At 37.6% G+C, this 15,881-nt stretch overlaps 1 protein-coding gene across 1 annotated transcript in view; it reads left to right on the plus strand.

The window, feature by feature from the left end:
• LOC132548051 (probable E3 ubiquitin-protein ligase HECTD4) overlaps positions 1 to 15,881 on the plus strand; it is a 47,585-nt gene that overhangs the window by 9,350 nt on the left and 22,354 nt on the right. Inside the window, exons 13-37 of the mRNA XM_060211875.1 lie at positions 415 to 641; positions 1,214 to 1,336; positions 1,472 to 1,528; positions 1,662 to 1,883; positions 2,065 to 2,174; positions 2,954 to 3,155; positions 3,437 to 3,556; positions 3,985 to 4,253; positions 4,824 to 4,988; positions 5,380 to 5,566; positions 6,640 to 6,741; positions 7,144 to 7,232; positions 8,198 to 8,385; positions 8,783 to 8,879; positions 9,219 to 9,357; positions 9,666 to 9,832; positions 10,090 to 10,236; positions 10,637 to 10,824; positions 11,715 to 11,946; positions 12,403 to 12,611; positions 12,930 to 13,110; positions 13,392 to 13,470; positions 13,824 to 14,014; positions 14,125 to 14,260; positions 14,621 to 14,791. Coding sequence (XP_060067858.1) covers positions 415 to 641; positions 1,214 to 1,336; positions 1,472 to 1,528; positions 1,662 to 1,883; positions 2,065 to 2,174; positions 2,954 to 3,155; positions 3,437 to 3,556; positions 3,985 to 4,253; positions 4,824 to 4,988; positions 5,380 to 5,566; positions 6,640 to 6,741; positions 7,144 to 7,232; positions 8,198 to 8,385; positions 8,783 to 8,879; positions 9,219 to 9,357; positions 9,666 to 9,832; positions 10,090 to 10,236; positions 10,637 to 10,824; positions 11,715 to 11,946; positions 12,403 to 12,611; positions 12,930 to 13,110; positions 13,392 to 13,470; positions 13,824 to 14,014; positions 14,125 to 14,260; positions 14,621 to 14,791 — 3,998 coding nt within the window. The remainder of the gene's footprint in view (positions 1 to 414; positions 642 to 1,213; positions 1,337 to 1,471; positions 1,529 to 1,661; positions 1,884 to 2,064; positions 2,175 to 2,953; positions 3,156 to 3,436; positions 3,557 to 3,984; positions 4,254 to 4,823; positions 4,989 to 5,379; positions 5,567 to 6,639; positions 6,742 to 7,143; positions 7,233 to 8,197; positions 8,386 to 8,782; positions 8,880 to 9,218; positions 9,358 to 9,665; positions 9,833 to 10,089; positions 10,237 to 10,636; positions 10,825 to 11,714; positions 11,947 to 12,402; positions 12,612 to 12,929; positions 13,111 to 13,391; positions 13,471 to 13,823; positions 14,015 to 14,124; positions 14,261 to 14,620; positions 14,792 to 15,881) is intronic.

Here is a 15,881-nt window from a genome sequence, read left to right on the forward strand (position 1 = left end):
AGATTAAGTTCTCTTATTTATTACGCTTCACATATAAATTTATAAATGTTTGGCTTTTCCAAAGCTATATTGTGATCATAATTGTGGTGATATTATCTTGTATCAATATACATGAAGTTAAGTAGAATTGTGGTTATCAATAATGAAATATAATAAAATTAAGTTGTATCATATTATGGAAAGATTGGATTATGATAGATCTGTAAAGCTCAATATATTGTATTCATCCTTGATATGGCTAATATTGCCTCTGAGTTAACTTCAGGGGATGTGCATATTAACACTTTAATCATCGATACATTACTAGACCTTGGCCTAATGATGCATGAATGAATCACAAAAGTGGAAATATTTTGAATAATTTATTAAACTGATAAAAAGCAAAATTAAAAGATGATATTTGTTACCACACAGGTGGCCAGAATCCATCGCTGAAAAACCTGAGGAATATGATTCTGATTGACTTGTCAGAGAAGCTTCGTGCCCAGGCTCTGTCTCGGGATGAGATGAAGTATGTCCGGTTAAAAGATGACCTTGTTAATTACATACTGAAGACAGCGGTCAAGGAGTCCTGTATGTTGTTACGGGAGTCACTCACCCTGGACAAAGCCCAGTTTGAGGTCCTGCAGGCCTCTGTTCCGGTAAGCATCAGGCTGATAGAAATGTTCTTTTTCATCGTTGTTACAAATATGCACTCAACAAGTTGGATATTGATATGGTTGAGTAAATGTCAGTCACATTTTGTAAAAAGTTGTTTCTCCTTTACCCTTGGTTATCACTTTGCTAGCGGTATTTATAAAAATTCACAGATATAATTTTGCTGAATATGTGATTTTTGGGATATCACTTACTGGTTTAAGCCTATTGCCAAAAATAGAATTTCACCATGACACTCTATTTCTTCTCCTTTGTAGTCTTATTAGTTGACAGAAATATGGGCGTGATCTGTCATTTTAAAGATTGAGCAAGTTTGATTATAGTCAGCATTGCTACTTAGATTACCGTTTCTCTAAAGTATCCTGTTTTAGAGGCTAGGTAAAGTAGTGTAATCTGACAGAAATAATACAAAACAAGATTGCAACAATACCTTGTATCCCTTGAGATTTTGCTCAAAATATCAATAATAATATCAAAATATTATGGCATGTACATTGTAAAAGTCTGGAAAATCACCACGGAAATACTTCTTATGTGATAATTGTGATCATTTCAGCATGCTTCATCATGTCTGCGCTTTATGATGGCACTGCAGTCACATCTTTTACGAGAAGTTGTTCTTCTGAAATCTCCAGACAATGGAGATGAGAGTCAGGCAGAGTATGAGACAGAACTCAGGGTAAGTACCTACATACTCTTTTTAACGTGTATTGATTATATTGATATTAGGAAAAAGAATTGATAGGAGACGTAAAGTATAAGTTGAGAATGAGATGTGACATTCTAATTGTCTGATATTTATTTACATTTTCAGGAGTTGCAGTTGATGATAATTACTTTAGCATCTAGCATCTTTGATGGTTCATGTCAGGTAAGTGCCATGCTCTGAATGCTGAACAACAAGTCAAACATTTTGGATTTATGTAAATAATTCTTCCTAAATCTGAAAATGAAGATGATAGTTACTGGGTGTGCTCATGTCTTTATTTTGTTATCTGTCACAGGTGTTGGAGGTGCTGCTGGAGACCTGTAACTCTATCATAACACAGTACAAAGATGACCTGGAATGTCGGCTCCAGGGACTTGAGCGAATTTCAAAGGCAACCATTCTTGGTCACTTGCTGCCTGCCCTTTTAACTACAATGACACACTCTAATTTACGTTGGCTATCTTTGGCCGATACACTCATGCCAAAACTTGTCCACCTTGTTGTACTGACAAGTCAGGTAATATTAATAATCTTCGTAGACTATAAAGGTGAAAGTCTCATTTGATTTTTCCATTAATGCTTATTGTGTATCTCTGATTTAGTATTTCAGTCTTATAAAGTAAAAAGTAATACATGTCATAATATTGTAATCATTGTGTTTGTTTTATGTGTAGACAAGTTGTTTTTATGTGTGTCAGGCTGCCTTACTGCTGAAAAGTCAAGTCCAGGCTGTTATACAGGAAGAGATGGATACAGAGTCAGATCTTGAGGTCATCGACCTGATTGGTCAACCGATCAATACCTCTATGTAAGTCATTCTGATCGGTCAAACTTCATTATTGATTTGTAAGTCATCGACCTGATTGGTCAACCGATCAATATCTCTATGTAACTCATTCTGATCGGTCAAACTTCATTATTGATATGTAAGTCATTATTGGTCAACCGATCAATATCTCTTTTGTAAGTCAAACTTCATTTTTGATATGTAAGTCATGACCTGATTGGTCAACCGATCAATATCTCTATGTAAGTCATTCTGATCGGTCAAACTTCATTTTTGATATGTAAGTCATCGACCTGATTGGTCAACGGATCAATATCTCTATGTAAGTCATTCTGATCGGTCAAACTTCATTATTGATATGTAAGTCATCGACCTGATTGGTCAACCGATCAATATCTCTTTGTAAGTCATTCTGATCGGTCAAACTTCATTATTGATATGTAAGTCATCGACCTGATTGGTCAACCGATCAATATCTCTATGTAAGTCATTCTGATCGGTCAAACTTCATTTTTGATATGTAAGTCATCGACCTGATTGGTCAACCGATCAATATCTCTATGTAAGTCATTCTGATTGGTTCAAATTGTAATTGTGGCAGTCACAGATGTATAGATATTCAATTAAACCTGTAAAATGTTTCATTTCTTGTTTTCACTTTGAAACATAAATCAGTCTCCTTAAATTCCAAACTCCAAACAAATGACACTGGGAATATATGTACTCATTTGTCATACAAACTGTTTGAAAATGGCATAAGCAAATGTTTTGTAAATGTTTAGTAAATGTTTTGTAAATAGGAGTGAATTGAAAGACAAGGAGGAGCAAGGTTTCCTGGCTGGCCTCAAGATCCCTGCCCCTTGGGCATCAGGCAAAGCTCTGGAGAGCATCCACCCTGTACGAGATAACTACAAGTTTAAAGAGACTGTACATATCCCAGGGGCTCGCTGTCTATACTTGAGGTTTGACCCAAGGTGCTCGTCACAGTATGATTATGACAAGGTAAATTCCTCTGGATAGAAAAAGACAAAAAAAATATTTTATTATTTTTAATATATTTATTTATATCAAAGAAAAGCCAAAGAATATAAAATAGTTTCTCCGCTATTTTCTTAGCAGGAAAAAAAGTTATAACTTCTGTAAAATTTTAAGCTGGGTTTTGGTTTTACGTTTTGAACATTTTCTTGTATTATAAAGATTGTCTTGTGCGACCATTGACATTTTGAAACAATATTCAACTTTTTTAAAATCCCTTTCTACATGGTTAATTTTCTGTGTTGAAGCTGGTGCTGTATGCTGGATCAACAACCAGTGCTAAAAAGGTGGCAGAGTATGGAGGGAACACGTTTGGTTTTGGCAGCAGGAGTGTGCTTGGTTCAGGCTGGCCCAAAGACCTTGTCAAGGTGAAACTCTTGTGGGATACAGATTATGTATTGCATGTAAATGAATGAATTTTCCCTTGGCATGAGAGCAGAACCAAGAAATCAATGAGAAGAGGTTTTCAGCTTCCTAGCCCAAGGCTTTGCCAAGGCGATGATAGTAAAAATCTTCCCTTGGAGCTTAGATTTCTCTAAAATACACGGGCTTTGTGATTCAGGGACTACATATATCATGGAACAGGTTGTAATAGAAATAATATACTTAAACATGCACTATCAAATTCTATGTCAAGATGAATTTGATATGTCTCTAACATCCTTCTGGGTATCCTGGCCAAAAAAAACCCAAAAAGTACACCTTCACAACTATAGTTTAGCATTTGCTTTTAATTCTTGTGTTATTACCATTGGTAGCTCATCGAAATTTCAATAATGTTGCAATATTGTTGCAGGTTGATGGTGACAGTGTGACATTCTCCTTTGAGATGCGGAGTGGCCGTGAGCATAACACTCCAGATAAGGCAATGTGGGGATTCCATGTTACGGTTCGGGCTCAGGAGTCGACAGAAGAGGTGTCCAGTGGTCTCCCTTTCCTGGCAGACTTGGCCCTTGGTCTGTCTGTTCTGGCCTGTACAATGCTTCAGCTGCTGTACCATGGACCAGAAACATCCCGAGAGGAGGGTAGCTGTGCTCACCTACTCAAGTCAAAGTTCCTACAGAGGTCAGATTCAGTTTCCCACTATTTCTTATCCATCATTGACTCAGATTTGTTTCGATCAGAAATGGAACAAAATATTTGATTAAAAAGATAAACAGAAAGGGTGAAAACGAGTGATAAAAAAAATTGAAAATGATTAAACTTTGTTCAAATCTCTCATTTTTCATTTTGAAATGAATGATTTAAAAATAGATCAATAAGATTTTTAAAGGATTTATGATAAAAAAAAAAAGAGTTATTTTTGTTTTAATAGATCATTCCTATCAACAAATATGAAGACTTACAGCAGTAGGGAACTCTCTAGCTCCCTTCAGGAGGAGACTTGACACACCCTTGATTTGTATATTGTTTATATATATAGAGAGAGCTGTTTTGCAGGTGTTTGGCAGTCACGATCAGTGGTAATCCTGTCCCCAACTTGTTTGCCCACCTATCTGTACAGAGATAGAGCTTTTCTGCAGTGTGTGTGGCTGTCCCTTTCAATACTGATGCGGTTTCCCTCCAACTCACCACAGGAGTCGGACACGCCTGTGATTTGTATAATATTTACCTATCTATAGAGTTATTTTACAGGTGTGTGTGGCAGTCCCCATCAGTACTGACGTTGTCCCCCTCCAGTTCCCCTCAGCAGGTTGACACACAATCCCCTCTCCCCAGGGTCAGACTCCCTTCAGAGGTCCTTCAAGGCCTTCGTAAACTCTCCAAGCGTCAAAGGGTGCCACTCAGACAGAGCATCAGGTAGTTTTGTCTACCTAACACCTTTGTTTTCTATACAGAAAGATAAAACATATCCGGCTACCTAAATTCAACCCTTCTGTGTGCTATAAACATATTATGTAGATTATCCTATTCCATTTTAACAAGAAATATTTTGTAACTTAAAAAAAATAATAGTGATAAATTTAAATAATTCTTTTCTTCTTTATATTTCAAATGATATTGTCTTAAGTAAGTACTGCACAGTGTTGGAAAGCATAACCAGTAAGAATTAATGTTGTTAAACAAAAATATTTCAGATATCATTAGTAAATGTAAGATGGTCATAATTTATCTTTACATTCTGATTCTCGGTTGTTAAAATTTTTTTTACAAGAGATGTAATTGTTGAGAATTTGAATTTGATCCCCAGGGAGATTCTACAGCCAGAAGATTTGGAGGAGAGAATAGTGTCGACTGTGATAAAACATCTGTCTTTAGAAGATACAGTACACCATATCATGTCCGAGGAACGGGAACACTCGGACGAGTTCTCACTGCTGTGTGTTGTGGTGGAGGAAGTGTACCGCCGATTCAACACCCTGATGAGACAGTTGCAGGTAAAACATACAAATTGATTTCATTTTCTTCTAACTTTGTATAATAAAAGTATTATGAACTGTGATAGATGAGTGAATTTGTGAGAAATTGGGGAGACCATAATGGTAAACAAATTCATACGGGTCAATTATATGTAAACTTCCATATTGCAGTAATATGAAGATCTTGTGCTTTGATATGTTATTACTTATTGTTTATGGGTAAAGTAATGACCATGACTGTATTTCTTGTCACCACGTTCAGCTGTATGCAACATAACGTTACCTCCGAGATCGTTGGACAAAGCACACTTTTCTTTTAAACTAAAGTGATGCATAGAATTCAATTATCACTATATTTTCACTTGTACATTAATTTTTTTCACAAATATTTTTCCTCTAGAAAATCCTTTTTTCTCTGTATTGAGTTTGACAGTGTAAATGCTGAAGGGTTAATGTAATGTATGGAGTGGAATCAGTTTAATTATATCAGATTCTAGACTGGTCAACTGGCCAAATTTTCATGTCCCATGTATGATCGGTTTGATGAAGTTCCACTATGACAATGGCCTTGACTGTATTTCTGGTAATTATTACATCAGAGTTTGGCTGACCTAGAACGGATAAAATAAACAGACTCCTTCATTATTCATTGTATGACATTTAAAATAACAACATTCAAATCATGTCTGGCGATTATTACATCACCCTGTCTGACCTAGAACAGAGATGGTAAAGAGACTCCTCCACTCTTTATTGTATGACCTTGTATATAACAATGACCTTGACTTTATGTATAATAGGGCCTGGCTGACCTAGATCAGAGATGGTAAACAGACTCCTCCACTCCATATTGTATGACCTTGTATGTTACAATGATCTTGACTTTATGTATATTAGGGCCAGGCTGACCTAGAACAGAGATGGTAAACAGACTCCTCCGTTCCATATTGTACGACCTTGTATATTACAATGATCTTGACTTTATGTATATTAGGGCCAGGCTGACCTAGAACAGAGATGGTAAACAGACTCCTCCGTTCCATATTGTATGACCTTGTATATTACAATGATCTTGACTTTATGTATATTAGGGCCTGGCCGATCTAGAACAGAGATGGTACAATGAGGTACAGGAACATAAAGCTGACAGTCAACAGACTCCTCCATTTTTCCATGATTATCATCTACAGGAGGTCAGTGGCACGATAAGTAACCATAATAATTTCAAGTAGCCATGGAAACTCAATAGATTAACAACTTTAGAAATAAGAAACCATTGAACTAAAATAACAAACGAAAAAGAAAACTTTAACAACAAGGAAGCTTAGAAACTGTAAATTTAACACTTTCTTAAAAGGTCATAACTTCTGCATTCGTAGCAATATCTATCTGTACGTAATGTTTCCTTATCAATGCGTCCTCTGCTCATTGGCTATCAAAACTGAATTTAAGTATGTTCAGCAGAATGATTTAGTTTATCAGTAGCCTATTTTACATTACAATAATATGTATGTATTTGTAGAATATTATATTAATTTTTAATGAAAGTGAAATGTCTGTGGTTGGATATTTATGTTAAGTTTTCATCAATACAGGGTAACATGAAGGAGCTCAATATGCTGTGCTTTGTAAAGGATGTCCAGTTAGACCCTGCTGAGGTGGAGGAGGCCATGAAGATGTTAAGGTGAGCTATGGTAGAGAAGGCAATGAAAATGTTATAGTAATGCGAAGTTAGACTATGCTGTGGTAAGGCAGGCCATTAAATGTTACAGTTAGCCTTAGTTAGACCATTCTGTGGTAAGGGAGGCCATTAAATGTTACAGTTAGCCTTAGTTAGACTATGCTGTGGTAAGGGAGGCCATTAAATGTTACAGTTAGCCTTAGTTAGACTATGCTGTGGTAAGGGAGGCCATTAAATGTTACAGTTAGCCTTAGTTAGACCATTCTGTGGTAAGGGAGGCCATTAAATGTTACAGTTAGCCTTAGTTAGACCATTCTGTGGTAAGGGAGGCCATTAAATGTTACAGTTAGCCTTAGTTAGACCATTCTGTGGTAAGGCACGCCATTAAATGTTACAGTTAGCCTTAGTTAGACCATTCTGTGGTAGGGGAGGCCATTAAAATGTTACAGTTAGCCTTAGAAAGACAACGCTGTGGTAAGGGAGGCCATGAAAATGTTACAGTTAGCCTTAGTCCTTAATACCAGCTTGGTCAGCCTTAGTCCTCAATGCCAGCTTGGTTAGCCTTAGTCCTCAATGCCAGCTTGGTTAGCCTTAGTCCTCAATGCCAGCTTGGTTAGCCTTAGTCCTCAATGCCAGCTTGGTTAGCCTTAGTCCTTAATGCCAGCTTGGTTAGCCTTAGTCCTGAATGCCAGCTTGGTTAGCCTTAGTCCTTAATGCCAGCTTGGTTAGCCTTAGTCCTTAATGCCAGCTTGGTTAGCCTTAGTCCTTAATGCCAGCTTGGTTGGCCTTAGTCCTGAATGCCAGCTTGGTTAGCCTTAGTCCTGAATGCCAGCTTGCAGTCATGTAAGAAATTCAGTGTTCTTATTGTGTAACATTGCTAGCATTCATCCCGAAAAAAAAAGTCATCCTCTGACACTTTGATATAATTAAAAATCATAAATTTAATGTTTATTAATATGTACCTGTAGATCAAAGTTTGATGAGGATGTCAGATCAAATGAGGTTGTCGCCAAGGAGATGTGTATGGTACGAACTAAACATATTGTAAGAGGAATCATGTCCAGACTTGACCTGCTACTACAGGTGACCATTACCCCACATTACAGTGAGATGATGACCAGGACGGTCTCCCACTACTCAGAAATTCCACAGACAGGTAGGCACTACTGTTGGAGTCTTATAATCCCTGCCAAAGTCTTATAATCTCTTCTGAAGTATATGTTGGTAGAAGTAGTTGTAGCTTCTGAAGATTAAAGGTGCTTGTTCTTGAGATTTTCTAAGTTTTACTATTATCAAGAAAGGAATAAAATTGTGAATAGTAGAAAAGATAACCGTCTATCAGTTATGTGGCCTATGTGAAAAAAACATCCTTATTTCTACAAACTGTTAGTAAAACCAGGAATCTTCAAAAGCTGTACTGCTTTAATCTTTAAAAGTTGCATGTCAAATTCCTCTAGAATTTGATTTTAAGAACAAAGTAGAGGTAAAACTGTAAAAAATGTGTAATATAATAATAATATATAAAGATACAAAGTTAATTGTTGTGGTTCCAGGTGCTTCAGTGAGGTCTGATACTGACATGGCACAGTCTGTCCATGTTTTATCACGGAGTCTGTCAGCTCCAACGGGTGTGGAGAGTATTTATGATGAGTCTGTTCTAGATATTCTGAAGATTCGCAGGTAGGTTCCATTAAATCAGGACCTAATTGGAAGTACAACTTTACTTTTCTTACTTGATTCTAAATACAGATTTGTAATTTGTTTTCTATATATTGCTAGGCATTGCAGGATAAACAAGATATACAAACTGAGTTAAATTAAGGTCAAGTTACCTGATGACAAATAACCTTGATACTTGAGTAGACCTGTAACATTCTCCAGTTTTCAATTAACATTTAACTGTAAAACTATTTACACTTCTGTAAAATTAAGGCCAGTTAGATAGAAAGTAAAAGCACATTGACCATGTTGATTTGCCTTTTCCTTCAGCAGGAAGCGTCATGGCCAGAGGAAAGGCCCAGCATCTGTACTCCAAGAACTGGTGGAGGATGACAACAAGGACATACCCCCGCATGTGGTGTTAGTGGATCAACTCTTTTCCTTTATAGGAAGTGACCCTGAAAAAGCTGTAAGGATTTTAGCATAAATATAGCTTTCTAGTCTGATGGTTCAAATTGATGCAAAGATGCGGCTTTAAAAAGCACACCTTCAAATTTTCTTTATTTTGAAGTGTCAACCTCTGAAAACAAATTATCTCCAGTTGAGGAAGAATAGAATTGAGGTCATAACCATTCATTATAATTGTATAATTGAAAGTACACATTAGACAATATTGTCTTGTTAAAATTCTGTCTTGTCAACTTGTATTTATTGCTGGTATGTTTATCATGTCAAACTGTTGAGATTGATGCTTCATCATGGTTTTGATCATTCTAGATTTCCAGTAAGGACTTCTTGTCTGCGGCTCAGACACGCTGGCGTCGTGGCAACACACGTAAACAGGCACTTGTACATATGAAGGAGTTACTGATGGCGGCATCTCGTGTTGGAGGTGCCACTCACCTGGTGGCAGCAGTCACAGCTGTCTTACAACATGGTCCATGGTAGGTTAACTCACTAAACCTGCTGGAATATGTGATACTTTATTCTATGATCATTTCAGGGTCTGGGGGAGAAGCCCTTAATTAACTGAAATTCTTAAGCAGATAATTTATTTACTCAATTTTTTTATTAAGTAAAAACTTATCTACTGTGTATAGATTTGCAGTGTGGTCGACTTATTGACGTTTATATTTGTGACAAGTAGTTGATTTTTAATGGCTTTTTGTCCTGGAATACAGTAGACTGTTTGTGTTGACAGTGTTGAAGAACTGACCTGTGGTGGGATGGTGAATCAGGTGAGAGAAGCTTTTGCAGAAACCATGACATCTGTGGTACAATTGGCTGCTCGGTATCCCATCGCCTGCTGTAATAGTATCGGTCTGCTCTGTATCATACCCTACACAAGGTCAGAATCTCTCACTCTCCATAGTATATATTAAAACAAATGATTAACTAGAACATCAAAGTTAAACTCATTCTCAAATACACATCAGCGACTGTCTCATTGTCTGAGAAATGTTTCAAAGTAATTAAAACTTTAAAGCTAGAAGTCAAACATATTTTTAAATATCAGGTCAGTAACTCATAAAATATCAAGTTTAAAGCTCTGGTCTAACATGTTATATACCTTGTAGAAATTGATATATAAGGAGCCAAATGATGAAGATTGGAAATATATCCATGCATAATTGTGAATTACATTTGCAGACTTATGTGTTCAGAACCTGTCTGTACATATGTATGAAGATAAATGTGGATTTAGAAGTTTTATATAACTATATAAACGTAATTTATGTTGTGTCTAGGGCGGAAGAGAAATGCCTGGTGCGATCTGGACTGGTCCATTTGTTAGACAAGTTATGTAGTCTAGCCAATCACAGGACAGACAGCTCTAACACAGAGACCCAATCAACCAATCAGAAAGTCTCTGCCATGGCTTGGGCAGGATTTCAGGTCCTTGCAAACCGCTGTGTTATGTGGGAAACAGAGGATGGTAAGTGTGTAGGGATGGGGAGGTAGAGGATGGTAAGTGTGTAGGGATGGGGAGGTAGAGGATGGTAAGTGTGTAGAGATGGGGAGATAGAGGATGGAAAGTGTGTAGAGATGGGGAGGTAGAGGATGGTAAGTGTGTAGAGATGGGGAGGTAGAGGATGGTAAGTGTGTAGAGATGGGGAGGTAGAGGATGGTAAGTGTGTAGGGATGGGAAGGTAGAGGATGGTAAGTGTGTAGGGATGGGGAGGTAGAGGATGGTAAGTGTGTAGAGATGGGGTGGTGGAGGATGGTAAGTGTGTAGAGATGGGGTGGTAGAGGATGGTAAGTGTGTAGAGATGGGGAGGTAGAGGATGGTAAGTGTGTAGAGATGGGGAGGTAGAGGATGGTAAGTGTGTAGAGATGGGGAGGTAGAGGATGGTAAGTGTGTAGAGATGGGGAGGTAGAGGATGGTAAGTGTGTAGAGATGGGGAGGTAGAGGATGGAAAGTGTGTAGAGATGGGGTGGTAGAGGATGGTAAGTGTGTAGAGATGATGTGAGATAGAGGATGGAAAGTATGTAGAGATTGGGGAGATGACTGGGATAAATGGGGATCTCGGAGAAGAATGTGGTACAATATTTTGGTCCCACTTTTGCAAGTGCCCAATAGTATTCTGGAAGTGTCAGTATATGTTCCTGTCTGTGGATTACCTTGGTGTGGGCAATGTGGTTGTCAAATTTATATAAAAAGAAGACTTACTCAAGATAAAATTTTATAGTTTTATCACATTTACTAATCAATAGTAAAAATTTGGAGTGTGTGCATTATTGTTGTAGCCTGGTAGTGAGCACACTCAACTTATTGAACAGTTGAAAGCAATCATATTTCTATACCTATTGTGTGTTTGTCACTAGGCCTACACCTAGAACAGTTGGAACACTCTGGTCTAGCTCGCCAGGTGTCTGTGTTACTGACCAATCATCTAGCTCGTGCTACGGAGTGTATAGGTAATGAGGCTGCTGGCACAGAAGCCTTACAGGACGTACTCAGTCTCCTCAACAATCTGTCTCGTAGTCGCATGGGAAGAGCTATCCTTAGCCAGCCAGCGTGTGTCTCCAAACTGCTCTCACTGTTGCTTGACCAAAGGTAGGATTGATAGTGACATTATAAGTCTATATGTTGTGAAATGTTTTCAAGTTAAACAGAGAATCTCCATGAGATTACCATGCCTGTTTCCCATAACCCACGTCTGTTCATCCCATTCCATTGCTTCCTGTCACTTCCTGTTCCAAATCATTGTTATATCTTGAGAACATCCCAACAGATTTGGTTCATACTTATGTATAGGGTCATAATGTCAAGTTCTTTTCTTATAATATTAAGGTGGTCATTACAAACAATAATAATACACAAGGGCATTCATGTGTTACAGACATTTTCTTGCTCATGAAAAAATTTCATATCGCATATCTCTTCATCACGGCTTATCCAGTACTTGGAAATTCCTACTTTTTTTGTCCAATTGCTTTTTCGGGTGTGTTTCTACCTTCATTACCTATTTTATGGCATAGGCTTGTGTTGATGTATGTTTGACTGTTGCAGGCCATCGCCAAAGCTGGTGCTGATTATATTACAACTGTGTCGAGTGGCTCTTCCTCTGATGAGTACACTAGACTGTGAAACAGTAGAATTGCCAGCCTGGGGTCAGCACCTTTACTCCAGTCACTGGAGCTCAGCCAAGTCTATCTCGGATCCCCCAGCTAAAATTGTCAGCCTCTTGCTGGCAAAACTCGGAGACTTCCTTGTTCCAGGTATGACAGAACTATAGATTAATGGATGATGAAATCATTGGTATTGAAATTTCTGTAATGTATTTGAAACTGAATTCTTGTTACAAAGATGATTTCTCATGTAATATTTACTCTTGTAAAATAGGTGGACATTTTACTGCTGAATACAGAATCAAATTTAATGACAGCTTTGTTTGCGGATAAGTGAAATAGTTAAAATAAATATGAGACAATATGATTCTTCTTTTCTTTCTCACTTTCTCATTGGTGACATATCATACATATTTATTTTATTCTGTTAATGATTTCCTGGCATCATTTCTGTGTTGTGGTATTTAGGAGACCATGCAACAATCTGTAGTCGACGCCCATCAACTGACAACCTTCACCGTGGGGCATCTAATGGGGGTTTGGACAAGGACAAAGTGGAGGATAGTGATATACAGGCTGGCAGACTGTCAGTATTCATACACAAACGGGAGGACCAACTGTCTCACGAGGTCATACAGCCACTCCTTAGGTAGGTCAAGGTCATAAGTCTTTCTTCAAGTAGGTCAAAGTCATACATCCTAACTTCTATATAAAATTATATGTTCACTTCTCTGGTAGGTCAAGGCTTTACACTCTAAATTGCAGAAGACCAAGGCCATGAAGTCTCTTTCCAGGAGGATGAAACATCAGTGATTATGTCTGAGTAAAATCTAGCTTTGTTGAGTAGACCATACTTTCTTTTAGTAAAAAAGAAAAATTCTAATTGACCATCAATCTCAAACTTGATGATAAATTTTACTTTTTTTTCAGCTCAGACAATCGCCCGTTCAGACTTGGTGGTACTGCCAACATGGAGAGGGTGGTGCGTATGGACAGAGAGATGACAAAGGTAGGGCCTCAGTGTTTTCATTCTTGGCTGTTACATATCAATTTACAATGATCCCAATCATATATAATCGTGCAAGTTAATAAATGTGTACATGTCACATTTTAGTCAACACTTGTAATGAAACTGGGTGACAATGGTAACATCTTAAAAAAAAAATCTTTTAATGAAAAAAAAATGTTAAATTTTTGCTGTTTTGAAAGTAAGAGCTCCATTTTATTTTATCTTATCATGTACTAGCCATGATTTGAAATATATTGGTGAAACGGGTAAGCTGTACTAGACCTCAAACTTTTTTGGAAGAAAACAATGCAAGACCTGTTAAATGTTTTAATGTTTGATGTATTACCTTCTAGTATGGTAAAGCAGAGGTGACGACAGAAGATGCAGGTAGCGCCTTAAAGAAGGCAGCCAAATGGGCCCAGATGGGGCTGGTGGTGTCAACAGGGCCACCCATAGACACCCAGCAGCCAGAGCCACCTGCAGGGGACAAGAAGAAGACAGCCTTTGAGGTGGTGTGTAGGGAGAGGAATTCTGAACTGGCAAGGTAAAGAGTAGGATTTATGATTCTTAACTAGATGTTTTGATAATGTTAAAAGTTTTATGTATATATTCACTATTATGTATAAATTCTGTGTCCCATTAATTATTTGACAGGACTGACCCAGTGAGACCGTTTATCAGTGGACATGTAGCTAACAGCATGGCTGCTGAGGTGATTGCTCTCCTGCATGGTCTGCTGACTGCCCCAGAGACAAACACTGCCCAGTCCTGGGCAGAGGCTGTACAAAGGGTAAGTGTTCCTGTGGTCTCTCAGTAGACAAATTATGTGTTAAACATTGAAGGGTTTACTGTGACAGAATTCAAAGTAAAAACTAAAATGGATATAATTTTGGTGCTATATATTGCTATTCCAGGTGAAATCTTGATACATGTCTTGAATTAGGCATAAATCTCTAGATTAAAATCTTTCATTACATTCCAGGCAAACCATGTAGACTGTACTTAGTCAGAAATGATTATTGTTGGTTTTCGCAATCACTTAAAAGAGTATTGGATCATATGTTTTCTGATTATTCTGTTAATAGTAGTCAGATTATCTACTTAGATATAACTTAGATAACATTTTTAACTGTTGAGTGTTTGTCTCCAGGTGTTGAACAACTCGTTAACATGCCTTCCTTTGCTGTACTCTGGTCTGGATGCCTTGGGTTCTCCTCGCACCAGCTGTAAACAGCTCATGTCGATGGCTAAGCTAGCCAATGCCGCGCTGTGTGCTCTTGGTGGATTCAAGGAGATAATAAAGCCAGGATGTAATGCAAGGGTCAGGTCACTTCTATCTTTAACTGATCAGTAATGTCAAGGTCACTATCAGGTCACTTCTGTCTATAACTTATTAGTAATGTCAAGGTCACTATCAGGTCACTTCTGCCTATAAATTATTAGTAATGTCAAGGTCACTATCAGGTCACTTCTGTCTATAACTTATTAGTAATGTCAAGGTCACTATCAGGTCACTTCTATCTTTAACTTATCAGTAATGTGCAGGTCACTATCAGGTCACGTTGTCTATAACTTATTAGTAATGTCAAGGTCGCTATCAGGTCACTTCTATCTTTAACTTATCAGTAATGTGCAGGTCACTATCAGGTCACACTGTCTTTAACTTATTAGTAATGTCAAGGTCACTATCAGGTCACTTCTGTCTATAACTTATTAGTAATGTCAAGGTCGCTATCAGGTCACTTCTATCTTTAACTTATCAGTAATGTGCAGGTCACTATCAGGTCACTTCTGTCTTTAACTTATCAGTAATGTGCAGGTCACTATCAGGTCACACTGTCTTTAACTTATTAGTAATGTCAAGGTCACTATCAGGTCACTTCTGTCTATAACTTATTAGTAATGTCAAGGTCGCTATCAGGTCACTTCTATCTTTAACTTATCAGTAATGTGCAGGTCACTATCAGGTCACACTGTCTTTAACTTATTAGTAATGTCAAGGTCACTATCAGGTCACTTCTGTCTATAACTTATTAGTAATGTCAAGGTCGCTATCAGGTCACTTCTATCTTTAACTTATCAGTAATGTGCAGGTCACTATCAGGTCACACTGTCTATAACTTATTAGTAATGTCAAGGTCACTATCAGGTCACTTCTGTCTTTAACTTATTAGTAATGTCAAGGTCACTATCAGATCATTTCTGTTAGTAGCCATTTTGTAATGTCAAGGTACAATCATTACTGTTAATAAGTTGTGTCTTTAGAGACATAGAAATTTTTATGACCTATGATACAAATCTATCAAGATATTGTAGTCCAAACACAAAGCTGATCATGTTACCTCAAAATAGTAAATATTTTTGGTGCATTTTCGTTGTTGTTGATTACATTGAAACTTCTATAATTTCTG

The sequence above is a fragment of the Ylistrum balloti genome, unplaced genomic scaffold (genome assembly GCF_031769215.1).
Source record: "Ylistrum balloti isolate Yb309-2 unplaced genomic scaffold, AGI_CSIRO_Ybal_v1 Utg370000, whole genome shotgun sequence".
Taxonomy (NCBI): domain Eukaryota; kingdom Metazoa; phylum Mollusca; class Bivalvia; order Pectinida; family Pectinidae; genus Ylistrum; species Ylistrum balloti.